Source organism: Stegostoma tigrinum, chromosome 5, assembly GCF_030684315.1.
Source record: "Stegostoma tigrinum isolate sSteTig4 chromosome 5, sSteTig4.hap1, whole genome shotgun sequence".
NCBI lineage: Eukaryota > Metazoa > Chordata > Chondrichthyes > Orectolobiformes > Stegostomatidae > Stegostoma > Stegostoma tigrinum.
Window position 1 is genome coordinate 22,089,012 of NC_081358.1, and position 17,412 is coordinate 22,106,423.

The following is a 17,412-nucleotide window of genomic DNA, read 5'->3' on the forward strand; positions in this document are numbered from 1 at the left end:
TGTCTTCCAACCGGATCTGTATCTGGTTTACTCTCTGACATACTTACGACAGCTGATTAGAGGAATGCCACACTTATCTAGTGACTAACCCTTTCCAAGAGAATTTAACTGCAGTATTTTTTCATGCTGCTTATGAAATAAGGTTATGTTGAGCTTAGCTGTAAGGCAGGAAAGATCCCATCATTGCATGGCATCATTGTTAAATGTTGATTTGCCCTTTCATGTCTCGGTCTGTTGTTCTTGGAGTATTAAATTCACTTTTTGTGAGACGTTATCTTGTGGTCTTTGCCTCTTAGCTGTTTTGCCACTGTTCAACAACAGTGATTGTCTTGTACTCGATCTTTGATGCCAACAGTGGGGGACATGATGAAATAAGATTTTTCAAAAATTTCCTCTGAAGGAAGACGCCACAAACGTATTGGAAACTTAGGGGCTCAATCTTGTCACCCAAAAGAAGGTGGGTAAGTGTTGTGTCAAAGGTTAATATGCAAAAATATCCAGCAGAGACCCAAGTTACATATTTAAAACTACCTGTGATGTGATGATTGTTTAAATCTTGATTTTATTCGTTCATGAGATTTGGGTCTTGTTGTCTAGGTCAGCCGTTAATGCCCATACCTAATTGCCTTTCAGAAGGTGTTAGTGAGCTTTTGCCTTTATCCATCCCACTTTATTTAGTGAAATAGACCCAGCGCTTTAAGAGAGGGCGTTTCAGGATTTTGACCAGCAAAATCGAAGGAATGGCAATATTCAAGTAAGGATGGTGAGTAGTATGGAGGGGAATTGGCAAGTGATGTTTCCATGTATCTGTTGTCCTTGCCCTTCTAGATGGTTATGGTCATGTATTTGAAAGTGCAGTCTAAGGAGTCCTGAATTCTTGGAGATGAATGTATCTTGAAGATGGTACACAGTTAATACTGAGGCTTGGTGATAGAGGGCATAGATGTTTGTAGATGAGATGCCACTCATGTCGGCAGCTTTGATCTGAAGGATGATAACTTCTTGAGTGGTGTTGAAGCTGCACTCCTCCAAGCAAGTGGGAAGAATTCCAGCACAAGGACTTGTGCTTTGTAGATCGATTTTGGAGATGTTACTCATGCAGCATTTCTGGTCTCTAACCCAGTCTCGCAGCCATGGTGTTTATACGGCCAGTCCAGTTTCTGGCCTATGGTAATCTGCAGGCTACGGCTGGTGCAGACTACAGTAATTGGATTGCCAGCAATCAAAACACCACCCAAAAATTGCAATCTGGATTCTTCCACAATCTCTAACAGCATATAGCGATGAACTTTGATTTGAATTATGGTTCTGCTTCTAAGCTACCTTCTCAGTCTTGCCCTTCCACTTTTGCTGAGGCTGAGCAAATATTAGGCCTTTGATAAGGGTGCAGGATGAGGGGTGTGGATTTGGGAGGACCACCATAACTCCATTTGCAACTTTAATTTTATGTTTGTCTAGGCTGTAGGTGAGAAATTAATGAAAAGCTGCACATGATCGTGACTTGCTGTGATCCATTGTGACCTTCGTGTCTCTGAAGCTGCTTTCCCTAAACTGGCACTGCCATGATTCACCGACATTTAAGCCCCTGTGCTGTGATGTTGGATTTATCCTATTTCTCGGTGCTGTCACTTCTGATACGTGCCGTCTTGTCTTGCAATATTATTAACTTTGTGTTTGGGTAATCTTTTGTCAGAGTTGAATATCTTGTTATATGGAGGCATGGGAAGGTATGTGATGTGCTTTTGATATGCGTGGATGAGGTGCGATGTAATCCTGATGGGAATGATTCCTGAGTAAGTGTCAGGTTATGGTAGCACAGGCTGTGGTTGAATTGAACAATATATGTGGTTTTTGCAGCCCTTAAGTGACTGCAAGCCCTTGATGTTCCTTGTTTGAGAGAGGGGAAACCAGATAATTTTAGATTAATTAGCCTAGGATTTGTTGCAAAATTACTGGAGGCAATATAGGTAGTGACTGAACCTTTTGTAACTTGTCAGCTGCTTGGAGGAAACAAACATGGATTTGTAAGGGGTATGCTATGTCTGAATTTTTGCTGTATCCTGCCTCACTTTTAGCATCCTGGGAAATGGTGTAAGGAGTCTCTAATTTCAGACACTTTTATGTGGCCAGCAAGTCCAAGTGTGTTACTTGAAACTGCAGTTTTTGATTCAAATGTAGGGGTAGTACCAGTTCTGAACAAGAGTCACTGGGGACCTGATAAGTTAACTGTTTTCTCTCCATAGATGCTGCCAGATCAGAATTTTTCCAGCAATTGCAATCCTACTGTATCTCAAGATCTGATGATTAATGGGCAGATACTTTAATTTGCCAGGGATTGACAAATAGTATCCTGTAAGTTACTATATTGGAGACTAAACTAGTCACCATACAATTTAATGTCTTGGATGATGGGGATTTTGGATTTCTGGCTTTTTAGCCAATGTTATGAAGGAAGGCAATATTGTGCGCAGTGTAATAAGAATTGTAATCTTGTAACAAAATATTTTATAGGCAAAGTTCATGGAGAGAAAAATGTGACATGCTTTTCAATGTAGACATATGAGAGAGCATCTGTTTTGGACCTAAAATTACAGTACCTGTTCCTGACACTTGGATACAAAGTGCTGGAGAAACTCAGCAGATCTCATGAGATGGTGTCCATCAGTGGATAGTAAATCAATGAAGAATGTGGGGACATGTTAGCTGTGCTGTCATAGATGCTGCTCGACTTGCTGTGTTTTTATTTCAGATCTTCAGCATCCATAGAATTTTGCCTTTACACATCAGTATTGTGTAGCTGGGGTTATTATTTGAACCTTCACTGCTAGCTTTTAACAGTTGAGAAAGTAATTCACATCATTGCTTGATGCTTCAAAATCATTCACCCAGGGCCTTGCTTTAATATCTGAAATTCAATTTTTTTTTCCAACAAGGCTTGACTCAGTATGCCAGAATGTTGAACTGGGTTGCATATTCTCATCTTGGAATGTGGTTTGAATGTGAGACCTTCAGCTGCCACGACAGTGCTCAAAACTGAACCAGGCTGATTTGGATCTGAAAGCAAAATCTTCTGATTTGAATTTGAGCTCAAATTTTTTGGGACATATGGTTAAAATCAGAATTGGAAATCAATGTCTTTTTCCTATGTAACTCCTTAATGCAAGCAATTCTCATAGTGAACATTTTCTTCCCTTGTTCGCATTTTACCCTCACTACCCAAATATTACGTCATTTCAGCATTTTTCAGACTAAATATCATTTTAATGCATTTTTTTGTTCTTGCAACAACTAATCTCGACAAATATGTGTGATCTTTTCATTTTTTTTAACAAGTATGATACACATTTTCATTAGTTGATTTTTTTTTTAGGGTGCAGCAAAGAAACTGCAAAGAAATATTAAATGTGAAACCTGCTTTCCTAATTACTATCTTGAACTGATTTGTGTTCTCCAATTCCCAAAATGAATGTTTTCTCATTTTGGTGCTGCATGGCTTGGTGGTCCCCTTGGCTAAGTTGATCACTTCATTTGCTCAATGAAGTAAAGATCCAGTAATATTTCCTGATTAAGATACAAATGTTTTACTGTTACTTTTGGTATAAATAAGTCCAAGAGAAATATTGGAGCAGAGTGTTTTAAGTTTATCTCTAAATTAGTCCCTTTATGGTTAAAACAGAATACAGATGGGCCTGATTTTACAAATATCCGACTTAACATTTTTATTTTGGAATGAGATTTCATACAGTGATACACAAATGTTAATTTTAAAGATCCACTTGTACTCATTCTGCATTGTGTTCCGACTTGCATACGAATCAACTTGTGAATATACTGAAGAATTTAACCTGTTCACAACCTGGGTTTTTCCCCTGTATAAGCAAGCAAACCAACTATCCATCACTGGATGTTAAAACAATGAAGAATTTGTGGATATATTACTTAGAGGCCAAAGACACTGCTTTGTGGTAAAAGCTCAAGGTGAGGGGAAAAATGCCATTGATTTGGGCCAAGTGCAGATTTGATTTGCCCACCTATCAGAATTTTTAATTTTCTTTTTTGCAATGCCTGGAAGAACAGCTCTCAAGCTACTCTCTACTCCTAGTTGCTGTTGACCTCTGCACAAAACAGAGGCACATTGTTTAGTCTGCTGTAAATAATTTGTCGTTTTCTCGTAGAGAAGCTGAAGTGAAAATTGCTGCACTTTCAGTGCAGCAAACCTGAACATTGAGGTGAGGTGAGCATCATCGATGAGATGCAGGAAGCAGGATGCCATGTTTGCATAGGATGGGGCAAGAAATTTTGAAGTACCTCCACATTAAGGATTGGGATTAGAAGTCCAGCAAAGCCCACTCGTGGAGTATAGATCCAAAGACTTGGCAGCAGTGCCACAGAGTTTTATTGAGTGGTCAATGTCAGTGAATGCATTTTCGTAAGGCAGTCATTGCATCACAGCCTTTTGCATTGCTCCATGCATCGCACTCCTGTCACTTACCAGGCACCCATCCTTTACACTTTGAACACATGCATAACCTCCAGATGCTCTACCTTTTCTTTTGTATGCCTACCAATTCTAGCAACCTCTGAAAACCCTCACTGCTTTGACATATTTGTAGCTATTTAGCTGTGACAGGTGCATCACCCAACCACTGCTTCATAGGCACTGACTTTCTGCCCCCTCTATGAAAGGCAAGGTGGTATATAATAGAAGGGAACAAAGGAGAGTAGTGGAAGGTAAGGACATGTCTGTGAATCCTATGGAATTGATCGCCATTTGTCTACATAATGAGACTATCTGTGCTCTATCTGGGAACATTAGACTGTGAGTGCATGTTTCTGCGTTCTGCCCCTCTTTAATTCCTAGCACAGCCTTATTCTGTTATCTGGCTGATGTGAAACGTAGATGGGATGACCATGGATAACGTTTTTCATACCATCCCCTTGTGTTCTCCACTCCACCCCTCCCCCAACTCATGGCCTTCCCAAAACCAAATATTCCTTCGAGTTCCTACTTGGAGACATCCGTAAGTTGTCATTTTCCCAACCTTAGAAGGCTTACGAGGAACAAAACAGATTGAGATGTAGGCCCATCACTTGATTACACCCTCAGACGCCAGTGCAATACTTGACTGCACTTAGCCTGGAGGCTTGAGAACAGCATATGGTGAATCATTTTGGCACGAAAGACGTGGAATTGAGCCAAAAGTGAAAGGATGTATTCTGGGCTGGTTTAGTGGAGGGTAAGGCCGCTGATGAGTTCAAAGAGACAGATTGTATAAATAGTGTCTACAGGAAAGGAACATAACGCTTAGTTTAAGCTGGGTAAAATCAAACCCAGGAAATCAACCTCGAGTATGGAATTGCCTTTCATAGAAGATTCACGGTTCAAAATTGTGATTTTTAATAATGAAAATAACTTGATAAGTGGCTAGAATATTAAACGATAGAGATGAGCGCAGGAAATTGGGATTATCCAGATAAGTATCATCATTAGCAAATGACAAGGAAGAGTTGGCCACTAATGACTAATTCCTGTTCATGTTCTCTCTAGTTTCCTTTAAATGTGCAAAGTTCCAAGACTTTAGTTCTCCTTTCTTGCTGAACAGATAAGGGGTGAATTACTAATCTTTAAAGTCTCTGGTAATGAATGCTGTTTGCACCTGAAATCTGATGCTTGGCACGAAAATATTGAAGACTTAATTTTTACAGCGAATTGCAAAGGCTTGGGCACTAAATTAATACTCGTGATCCAACAAAATTCATCTGACTGCTTTGCTTTGCTTTTCTCTTTTTATTACGAAAAGCCACTTGTATCCAGAAATGTGATTTTATCTATAATTTTAATCTAAGCACAAAAGTACTATTTGTTCATATACTTGGTTTGCTGTTTTGAAGCAAATTTGTCACGCAGACTTGCATTAAGTCTCTGCCAAACTTCATTGTTGGGTATATTTGTAGCTATAATCTCATTATTTTAATTCAATCTTTTTTGATGAATGAAATTACTTTATTGCTTACAGAGGCTTGAGTTGCATAAGAGTTGATACTTAGTTGAATAACTTGAAGAATTAACTGGACTTCATGTATTTAAAACAAAACCAAAGTACCCCACCAAATGCAATTATGATATCTATATTAACTTTACCAGTCTACTTTTAAAACTAGCTTGTAAAACTAAGTTTAGTTCATTTGTGATTATAATGGAAATTAAAATGGAAGCTTTCATTTAACATTGCACATCTTTATTTTAAATCCAGTTAAACATGCTTACAGATGGCTCTTGCGCTGATCTGCTTTACTTCTGAGTACATTTATTTTTCACATTTAAGGTTTGAAATGTTTTGTCACTTCAAAATGTGTCTTTTCAGTTTTGTTTGTAGAGAGATTGCAATGAACAGGGTTATCATTGTAAAATATTAACATGAAATCATAGTTAGAATTAAGATCATATTTTGAATTTATTTCCTGTTTATCTTCATTGGACAGCTTTTATTTTATATTAAAGAACAAATCTTTAATTTGTTCATAACAAGTATGTTGAATTTAGCTTGGAATTATGAGAGTAAAGAGTCAGTGAAAATTTCACGGCGAACAATTTTGTATTTTCTCAACTTATCATCCCTTTAGGATTCCATTAAAACGACCAAAATAGAGACCTTCGTGTGAAGGCAGAACAGAGGTACCAAATGTATTCTTTGAGCACTTCCTCTTCTATGGATAATAGTGCAATGCCACAATGAAGGAAAATGTTCTAGAGAAATTGGATAGGGTAACAATGAGGCTATTGGTAAAACTTTATATTTCCCCAAGTAGTGAAGGCATCGCTCTAGGTGAAATGCATCTTCAATTCCTCAGGTAATTGAGTTATTGACTAAAGATCACTTTCTTGCTATAGCATTAATATTACTTTTCATCCAAGTCTAACTGCAAAGTTTTTAAAATTGTGTAGACTGATCATCTCTGTATGAAGTCTGTGCTAAAAATACTAGCATTAATGAATTTAAATGAATTTTACAGGAATATTTTTAAAGCTACCTGTTTTGAGTTAGGTAAAAACTGAAAGAACTGCAGATGCTGTAGATTGGGAACAAAAACAGAAGTTGCTCAAAGCTCAGCAAGCCTGGCAGCATCTGTGAAGACAAAAAAATAAGTTAACTTTTCGGGTCCTTCCTCTGAACTGATGATAGCCAGGAAAACGTTTCTATACATGCAGAAGATAGGGAGGGGGTAGGGAATAAAGGTATATAAATCAACAATTTCCTAGCTACCATCAGTTCTGAGGAAGGGTCACCGGGCCCAACACGCTAACAGATTTTTTTCTTTTTGGCTGATGCTGCCAGATTTGCGGAGCTTTTCCAGCAACTTCTGTTTTAGCCTATGTTTTGGAGTAATATTTATTGCAATATTATGCAGAACATGTATGTATTTCATAGTTATGTGATTCGTCCTTAAAAATGAGTCTTGAGCAAGTACTTGAACATTCGCCATTTCTGATTTGTAGTTTTAATGTCTCTCAGATAACTAATGTATTAATTGTTTCGATTGTGGTTGAGTGTCCTAAGTAGAAAGTATTGATATGGATTGTCATTTGAGCGTACACAGGCACTTGCTGACACAGGAGATTTCAGTTGGGAGTTAAACCTGTAACCTTTCAGTTTACATAGATCTATTCCAAGTAAAAGCTGGCTCTGTTTTTTTTTTCTTTACCAATTATCAAAAAATAACTGTTTCTGTCGCTTGTTGCAGGCCTGTTGCAAGGTGATCCAGCACCCGAAATTGGAGAAGATGCTGTTGCAACTTCTGACCTTGGAGGTGGAATGACAGATGATGAGCGAGAAGAGCTGACAAATGAACTTGCTAAAGTAAGAAATGCTAGTTTTGAAGCTGACAGTGTTTTCTGGAAGGTTATTTCTTCTCCTAACCTGCAAATTATTTGATTTAATTACATTGTTATAATTTGAAAAAAATCAATGCAATTTCTCCAAGTTCAGAAAAAATGCCAAATGCATTCTTGTTTGATTTTGGATCTTCAATGTGTAATCAATTATAAAACCATCTTTTTTGGTACCCTGTTACTTAAAATAAGATGGATATGTGGGCATTCACATACAGTATTACAGTAGTGGTAAAATAGAGTTTTTCTCACTTCTCAAGAAGGTGCTTAGTGGAGAAGTTGGGACTGTCACGTAACAGGTAAGAAACTGAAGGGATTAATCACCTATCTTGAAAATAAGATTGCTTTTTAGAATTGCGGCTGACAAAATACAAAATAATGTTGTTTCTGGAGTATTTGGCTATGTGATCTGAGAGTTTGTTTAAATAACAATGTGGTATGATTTTTAGAAACGCAAGTTTTGAACAATAAATCGAGGGGACCTAGGAAGCAAAGGAAACAAAAACTGTAATGAAATGCAAGAGCTCAAATGTTTAGAGTCTGAGCTAGAATCAAACACCAGAAATAACCCATTAGCTGGTTGCCAGCAAGCAGGAGAATTTGGTTTGAAATTCCACAGTAAATTGGTTTTTATTTTGAGAAAGAGCATTAACACTGTCACCGTGGTTGCAGTGACATCTGGAGAAAAAGGATCAACAGCAAAGGCTCAAAATATGGATTACTTTTGTCATAAAATATTTGAATATGAAAAATTCTTGTGTAGTTGTTGAAAACTGAATACTTGAACAGCTATCTATCAATGCACAGAAGATGGCTCTTGCTGAATTGTTAAGCATTGCATTCTTAAGAATGACAGCCTAGCATTTGATGCAGTGCTTTTTAAAAAAAAAATCTGCACTGTTTACCACTCAGTTGTGAAATAGGTAAAAATGAAATTGAAGCCCTTTCTTTTCTCATTATGACCATTTTGAGAAAGCAGTTTTGGGATCCATTTTGTGATTTTGTTTATTGTTTTTTTGCAGTTGACTTTCACATTTTACTTTAGAAAAATGTTCTGATTCTCAAGATGTCAGTACTTGCTGCCTTATCAACATGAGTTGGTATTGGTTAGTGGTAAGACAGGTTTCTCCTTTTGAGTTACGATTTGAATTAAGAATCAGCTTGCTTTTAAATTCCATTTTTCGTTTTATCCATATCTGCTTGAAAATTAATAGTTCACAAGTGCAGTTACTGTGCACTGGTAAAGCAGCTTTTGGATTTTGGGATTGGCAGATAAGCTTGAACTTCAGGCTTATTAGAAGAATTCTCCTGATTTAGCTCTGACCATAACTGTAGGGTAAGTTTGCCATACTTGTTACAAGATGACGCCAAAGTGCCGAAAAGAGTCTTCTGAATGAAAGCAAGTGAGCAAAGTGGGCCTATTTTAGCAATGTTTCACTACTTTAACCTGATCACTCACGTTATTTTCAAACAGCCCCACAGTACTTTGTCTAGGAATTGCTATGTGAACAAGGACTGATGCTTGTGTCTGATCAGGTGAGCTTGAAGCAGACTTGATAAAGGTGCTTGGCTGTTGTTTTACATAATAGCATGCTAATGAATAATGTTTGCTTTTCTGGTCACTGTCTGCTGATGTAAATTCAGAGCTGAGTTGAATATTGGCTTTAGCTTCATATTCAACCTTTGTTTGAATTTTTTGGTAACTTCTTTGTAAACCTGCTGGTTAGGCTGCACATACAGCACCAGTAGTGTTCAGGGCAGGTAACTTTCAGGAAGAGGGCAATGTTAAATTGCTTTTGAGGTAGTATAGCAGAATATTCCAGATAATCACTAGGAAACGCATTTGCAAGAAAAATGAGATTGTCAATTCACAGATAAATGACAGGCCTAAGATTCTAACAGTACTTAACATGAAAAGCTCTAGTTAACACATGTATTTGCTGTTAGCCCATGAGTCCAGCAAAGCCCAGAAAATCATGTTTATTTTAATCCTATCCACCAGTCAATCTTGTAGAGCTTTCACTGCTATTTGAGTATGCCTGTTCCAACTGAGGAGCCAGAGTAGGATTGTCCCTTTGCAGGACCCAGAGTTATTTGGGTGTTTATGGGCTCCTCTGAGTCTGTCTTGAGGGTTTTGAGTTCCATGGCTGCATTTTGGGGCACTTCTTTTTTTAAAAAAAAGCTTTTCAAAATTCTCTGTCACTCCTGTATCAGGTGACACTGTCACATAGTAACAGTACCTTCTGTGTCTGAGTTGATACTTGGGATGTTTGGACACAGCAGAATTGGAATAATTTATCAATATCCTCAATTAGCAACTCTACATTAAACTTGAAGTTACAATACCACACAAGCAAATTATTAGCTTCCTAGATAGTACAGTATTTAAATTTGGGCAAGATGTACATCAGCAAATGTTTTCATGCCAAAATGGCTGACATACTTCTACACATGAAAAGCTATCTCTCTCAATTCGCCTTCCACAGTTATGTTCATGCCTTTTTGTTTGAGTCGTAGAGACATATAGCATGGAAACAGACCATTCGGTCTGACTTCTCCATGCTGACCAGATATCTTAAATTTAATCTAGCCACCAATTGGCCCATATCCCTCTAAACCTTTCCTATTCATACAGCCATCCAGATATCTTTTACATGTTGTAATTATACCAGTCTCCACCATTTCCTGTGGCATCTCATTACATATACCCTCCAACCTCTGCATTTAAAAGTTGCCCCTTAAGTCTACTACTTGCAAGGCAAGATATTGGGTAAAGAGAACAGGTGATGGAAGAATGGTTGCTGTGGAGATATCAATCCTCGAAGAAAAGTAGAAAAATCCTGATTTCCTGTTTGCAGGTGGACATGCAGAAATAAAATCAGGTGTGTTTGTATGTGTTGTATTGTCTGTGTCCAATTTTGGGCCCCACACCTCAGGAAGGACATACTAGCCCTGGAGTGTGTCCAGTGGAGATTCACACGGATGATCCCTGGAATGATAGGTTTAACGTATGATGAATGGCTAAGGATCCTGGGATTGTACTCACTAGAGTTTAGAAGGTTGAGGGGAGATCTAATAGAAACTTAGAAGATAATGTATGGCTTAGAAGGGGTGGACACTAGGAAGTTGTTTCCATTCGGTGGGGAGACTAGGACCCGTGGGCACAGCCTTAAAATTAGACGGGATAAATTTAAAACTGAAATGAGACGACATTTCTTCATCCAGAGATTGGTGGGCCTGTGGAATTCATTGCCACGGAGCGCAGTGGAGGCCGGGACGTTGGATGCCTTCAAGGCAGAGATTGACAAATTATTCTTCTCGGAAGGAATCAAGTGCTACAGGGAGAGTACAGGGAAGTGGAGTTGAAATGCCCATCAGCCATGATTTAAATGGCAGAGTGGACCCGATGGGCTGGATGGCCTTACTTCCACTCCTATGTCTTGTGGTTTTATGTTTTGAGCTTCACACCAGCTCACAGCAAGTTCATGCTTGCAATATATTTGAACTCCTAAACATAAAACCTCTGTAAATTGCATCCTGTTTTTTAAATACAGGTGCAATAGTATTTCACTGCATCTCAAGTCTTGGTTTAAAATTGAATAGTGGATGATCATTATCATGGGATCCACTGAACCCATTTCTAACCTCTTGCCTTCTGAACTGACTGCATTGTGCTGTCAGATCCAATCCTGATTTTGAAATTAAACCAGCCAACAAGGGTGTTGCAACCATTGTCAGGCATATTGACCTCCGTTAGAGGTTGAGTACCAGGTCTTAGTACCACCTCATATCTGCCCTGGAACACCACCCCATTTTTGAACATTAGGCTACTGTCTATGACTGTCGCTAAACTCATCTCATCTGGGGACCTATTGTCTCTGCCTATTCCTGCCCCACGGAATGAACTTCTCCCTACCTTGACTTGAATTTTGTTTATTCATAGTCCTGTCTCTTTCCACTTACAATTGTTATTTTTCAGATGCTTTAGTCTGTTTCACATTTCCATTTTGTGAGCACTAGCTGCCACCTTTTCCCCAGTTTTGTGCAATCCCTCTACATGGGCAACCCCCATCAGGATGGTCTCACCAGCTGAAAGTACTGCTGGAAGTATGGTTTGAAGAGGCATTGCTTCTGAAGATTCAACTTTTGGAATAATAGCAGTAGAATTCTGCACTGTTTTGGAGGAAAACCTAAGGTCGAAGTCGTAGATGGATGTCTACTGAGTGGGGTAGTGATGATGAGTGTACAATGAACTTTTGTATCTAGAAGATTCCAGAGGGTGACAGCTGAGTTCTGCAGAATCCTGTTTCTGTTGAGAGCTCGAGAATTTTCATCCAGTGACATTGAAGGAATAATGACGCTGTCACAAGTCAGGATGGTGTGGCTTGGAGATGAACTTGCAAGTGGTATTTTGATGTATCTCTTGCCCTTGCAAACTTGTCCTTCTAGATGGTAGAATTTGCAAAGGGCTGTCTTTGGCTCCTTAGTGAGTTACTGTAGTGCATCTTTTGATGGAATGCATTTGTCACTAACAGTATTGAAGGGATGTGAGTGATAATGGGAACTGCAGATGCTGGAGAATCCAAGATAATAAAGTGTGGAGCTGGATGAACACAGCAGGTCAAGCAGCATCTCAGGAGCATAAAAGCTGACGTTTCGGGCCGAGACCCTTCATCAGAGAGGGGGATGGGGAGAGGGAGCTGGAATAAATAGGGAGAGAGGGGGAGGCGGACCAAATTGGAGAGAAAAGAAGATAGGTGGAGCGGAGAGTATAGGGTCGGCCGGGGTGGGGGGGGCGGGGCGGGCGAATAGGTCAGTCCAGGGAAGATGGACAGGTCAAGGAGGCTGGATGAGGTGGTAGGTAGGAAATGGAGGTGCGGCTTGAGGTGGGAGGAAAGGATGGGTGAGATGAAGAACAGGTTAGGGAAGCAGAGACAGGCTGGGCTGGTTTTGGGATGCAGTGGGGGACAGGGGACGAGCTGGGCTGATTTTGGGATGTAGTGGTGGAAGGGGAGATTTTGAAGCTTGTGAAGTCCACATTGATACCATTGGGCTGCAGGGTTCCCAAGCGGAATGAGTTGCTGTTCATGCAACCTTCCGGTGGCATCATTGTGGCACTGCAGGAGGCCCATGATGGACATGTCATCTGAGGAACGGGACGGGGAGTTGAAATGGTTCACGACTGGGAGGTGAAATTGTTTGTTGCGAACCGAGCGGAGGTGTTCTGCAAAGCAGTCCCCAAGCCTCTGCTTGGTTTCCCCAATGTAGAGGAAGCCACACCGGGTGCACTGGATACAATATACCACATTGGCAGATGTGCAGGTGAACATCTGCTTGATATGGAAGGTCATCTTGGGGCCTGGGATGGGGGTGAAGGAGGTGGTGTGGGGACAAGTGTAGCACTTTCTGCGGTTGCAGGGGAAGGTGCCGGGTGTGGTGGGGTTGGAGGGCAGTGTGGAGCGGACAAGGGAGTTGTGGACAGTGGTCTCTCCAGAAGGCAGACAGGGGTGGGGATGGAAAAATGTCTTGGGTGGTGGGGTCGGATTGTAGGTGGCAGAAGTGTCGGATGATGTGTTGTATCCGGAGGTTGGTGGGGTGGTATATGAGAACGAGGGGGATCCTCTGGGGGCGGTTGTGCTGGGGGCGGGGTGTGAGGGATGTGTTGCAGGAAATGCGAGAGACTCGGTCAAGGGCATTCTCGACCACTGCGGGGGGATAGTTGCGGCCCTTGAAGAACTTGGACATCTGGGATGTGCGGGAGTGGAATGCCTCATCCTGGGAGCAGATGCGGCGGAGGCGGAGAAATTGGGAGTAGGGGATGGAATTTTTGCAGAAGGCAGGTTGGGAGGAGGTGTATTCTAGGTAGCTGTGGGAGTCGGTGGGCTTGAAATGGACATCACTTTCTAGCTGGTTACCTGAGATGGAGACAGAGAGGTCCAGAAAGGTGAGGGATGTGTTGGAGATGGCCCAGGTGAACTGAAGGTTGGGGTGGAAGGTGTTGGTGAAGTGGATGAACTGTTTGAGCTCCCCTGGGTAGCAAGAGGTGGCGCTGATACAGTCATCAATGTAACGGAGGAAGAGGTGGGGTTTGGGGCCTGTGTAGGTGCGGAAGAGGGACTGTTCCACGTAACCTACAAAGAGGCAGGCATAGCTTGGGCCCATGTGGGTACCCATGGCCACCCCCTTTGTCTGTATAAAGTGGGAGGAATTGAAAGAGAAGTTGTTGAGGGTGAGGACGAGTTTGGCTAGGTGGATGAGGGTGTCGGTGGAGGGGGATTGGTCGGGCTGCGGGACAGGAAGAAGCGGAGGGCCTTGAGGCCATCTGCATGAGGAATACAGGTGTAGAGGGACTGGACGTCCATGGTGAAAATGAGGTGTTGGGGGCCATGGAATTGGAAGTCCTGGAGGAGGTGGAGGGTGTGGGTGGTGTCACGGACGTAGGTAGGGAGTTCCCGGACCAAAGGGGAGAAAATGGAGTCCAGATAGGTGGAGATAAGTTCGGTGGGGCAGGAACAGGCTGAGACAATGGGTCGACCAGGGCAGGCAGGAGATAGAAGCGGGGTTGGGGGACAATGAGGTTGGAGGCTGTGGGTGGGAGGTCCCCTGAGGTATTGAAGGGAGTCGAGTATTGAAGATGGTGGATCAGATGCCAATCAGACTGGCTGCTTTGCCATGGATGAGTGTCAAGCTTTATAAGTGTTTGACCTGCATTCATCCAGGCTAGTGGAGAGTATTCCAACAGACTTGCTTTTGTAGCAGTATGATTTGAATTTATTTTGCTTTATTCTTTCAGATAAGGTCTATAACATGTAACTGGTACAAAAATATGAGGAGGAGGATGACGAAGTCACTGTTAAACATTAAAATTCTTTTAATTCCATTACTCTGCAGTGTTGAACTCTCATCTGTTTTATATCTTAGGTGGAGGAGGAAATCCAAACACTTTCTCAAGTGCTTGCAGCTAAAGAAAGACATGTTGCTGAATTAAAGAAGAAGCTAGGATTGACTCCATTACATGAACTTAAACAGAATTTGTCAAAAAGCTGGTTAGATGTACAATCCTCCACAGCGTAAGTACAGCAATGGCCGGTAGAACCATGAATTGAATAAATGCCAAGAAAGACTTGCCTGCCTTTTAGTTGTTAATGAAATGGATTGGTAGACAGTTTGTTCTTCCATCTTTTGTTCAAACGTCTGATGAAAATGAATAACCTTTGCAACTAGGAATAAATGACTTGATTTAATATTCCCTCTTTAAACTTACACAGGTTCAAGTTTTGAATTTTGCTTCAGATTTCTCCTCTTTCTCTCACTTGGTTATGCCATCATACAATGTTGAAATTGCTGTGTGGAAATTTTGCTGTTACATTTTGCAGTTAGTTATCACTGCCACTTTTATTTGAAAGTTTGAGACCAAGCCCATTCTATAAATGTAAACAGAGCATGTTTAAAGTTAGTCACATGCACTGTCTCTCTTGGGTTCAATTTGATACTTTTGAAGAATGCCCAGAATATGAGTGCCTCTGTTCTTCTCTGCATCTGAATAGAATAGGGGAAAATCATCTGTGGCCAAGGGGTTTTGTCATCTCCTGTTTAATTGCATTTTTCCCCTTCTACTCAAGTCAAGATGCAGAACCAGATTACTGAAGAATGGAGTTTTGTTCTTTCGGTGGAGCGGCAGCCTAGTTTTTTTTTTAAGTCATTACGTTGTATGTGTTCACTGAGTAAATGGCATGGCATTATACAATGCCATAATCCCAGTAGCTGACTGGCTCACTTCCCTCCTTTTCAGACACCCCATCAAACCTACACACTTCAGGTTTTTGGCCATCTGGCCTAATCACCGTAATAGGTCTGGTGTCTGAGACTAACGACAGGAAAAGGGTAAATTGAGAAATGCTGAGTTGACATACTGAAAGTTGGTGTACTAGTTGTGACATTGGACTAGTCACTAGTCATGATTTCGGATCTGAATGTTCATTTTTCACAAATTGCTATATAATCTTGACTGCAGAGCTTATCCAGCATATAAAGACCAAAATGATTCTTCATTGTCCTTATTCTATGGAAAGCTAACATCATGTGTTAGCTAGTGATCTAGCCAGCAATTCCATTGCGTAAATTATTTCTTTTTTCCATAAAAGCATCCAGCTACCACCTTCTGAGGGCAGTTACAGACGAACAAATCTTTTCATTGAGAATCAATTGAAAGAAAATCCAGAATAGTTTGAGTAAATCCAAACCAGTAAGTAAGTTGACCCATGAAGGCAAGGAAAGCAGTTTCAGCTTATTCAAATGCAACTGAAGACATAATGACCCGAATTTTGTTCACATTTTGAAAGTGGCGACATTTGTTTAAGCTGGTTTTGAGTTCACTGGCTACTCGCTTTGTTTTCAATTTGTGTAATGAGGCACACTTTGTATAGTATATTTAATGTAATAAAACATCCCCAGATACTTCGTGTTGAAAAGCAAAATTAGACTTTGAACCCTCAAAGGTGATTACCAAAAATTTGGTTTAAAAACCTAGGCTTTAAGGAGTATCTTGAAGAATCCTATGGGGTCTCAAATTTTAGTAAGGGACTTTGAGTTAAACGTCAAGGCAGCTGAAAGTTCAAAACTTATTGTACAGGGATAAAATTAAGAATGTTTGAAGCTACAAACAGAATCCTAGATAGTTGTGAGGCTCTAGGTGATGAGATTGAGGGAGGGAGAAGCTGTAGAGAGATTGGAAAAACAATGATTTTAAAATGCGCCCTTGTGTTATTGCTGGATCCAGTGTAGCTCGACAAATACAGGGCTGATAAATGAGCAGGATCTAGTGCAAGGAAGGTCTCAGGCAGTGGCATTGTAACATGAACAGCAGTTAGGTAACCATCATTAAGGTTAGAACCCAGATACATCCGGGAGTGATTTGGAGCAAGCAAGCCAAGAATTAAAGGGATACCATTAGGGTCTCAGCAAATGAGCTGAAACAGGGGAAAAGTCTAGTTTTCTAGTCCTGGCAATAGCTAACTTTATAGCTGATGCAGCTGTGTGGTCATGAACATACCTGAGTCAACCATGACACAGCTGCAAACAATCTGGCATCATTGTTAATATGGCACAAAACAAGCCAGTTGGCCTAGATAATTATCCTAAATTAAATACCTTACACTTGTGTGTTGAACTGTATTTTTTCCATTAATGCAATTAGGATATTGCTGTCTAGGCAGCAGTTATTGCCCATCCCTAATTGCCCAGAGAGCAGTTCAGAGTCAACCACTTTGCTGTAGGTCTGGAGTCACATGTAGGCCACACCAGATAAGGATGGCATTTCCCTTCCCTAAAGGACATTAGTGAACCAGAGGGGTTTTTCCGACAATTGACCCTGGATTCATGGTCATCATTAGACTATTAATTCCAGACATTTTATCGAATTCAGTTTCCACCCTCTGTTGTAGTGGGATTCAAACCCAGGTCCCCAAAACGTTATCTGGGGTCTCAGGATTAACAGCCCAGCAATAATACCACTAGGCCAT

At 40.7% G+C, this 17,412-nt stretch overlaps 1 protein-coding gene across 8 annotated transcripts in view; it reads left to right on the forward strand.

Annotated features, from left to right (window-relative positions):
- tpd52 (tumor protein D52) overlaps window positions 1-17,412 on the forward strand; it is a 142,772-nt gene that overhangs the window by 15,871 nt on the left and 109,489 nt on the right. For all 8 annotated transcript variants that reach the window (XR_007247343.2, XR_007247341.2, XR_007247342.2 and 5 more), the window contains exons 2-3: window positions 7,744-7,859; window positions 14,813-14,961. Coding sequence is in view for 5 of the 8 variants with exons in the window: in XM_048529099.2 (XP_048385056.1) it covers window positions 7,744-7,859; window positions 14,813-14,961 (265 nt within the window). In the remaining 3 variants the exon portion in view is untranslated. The remainder of the gene's footprint in view (window positions 1-7,743; window positions 7,860-14,812; window positions 14,962-17,412) is intronic.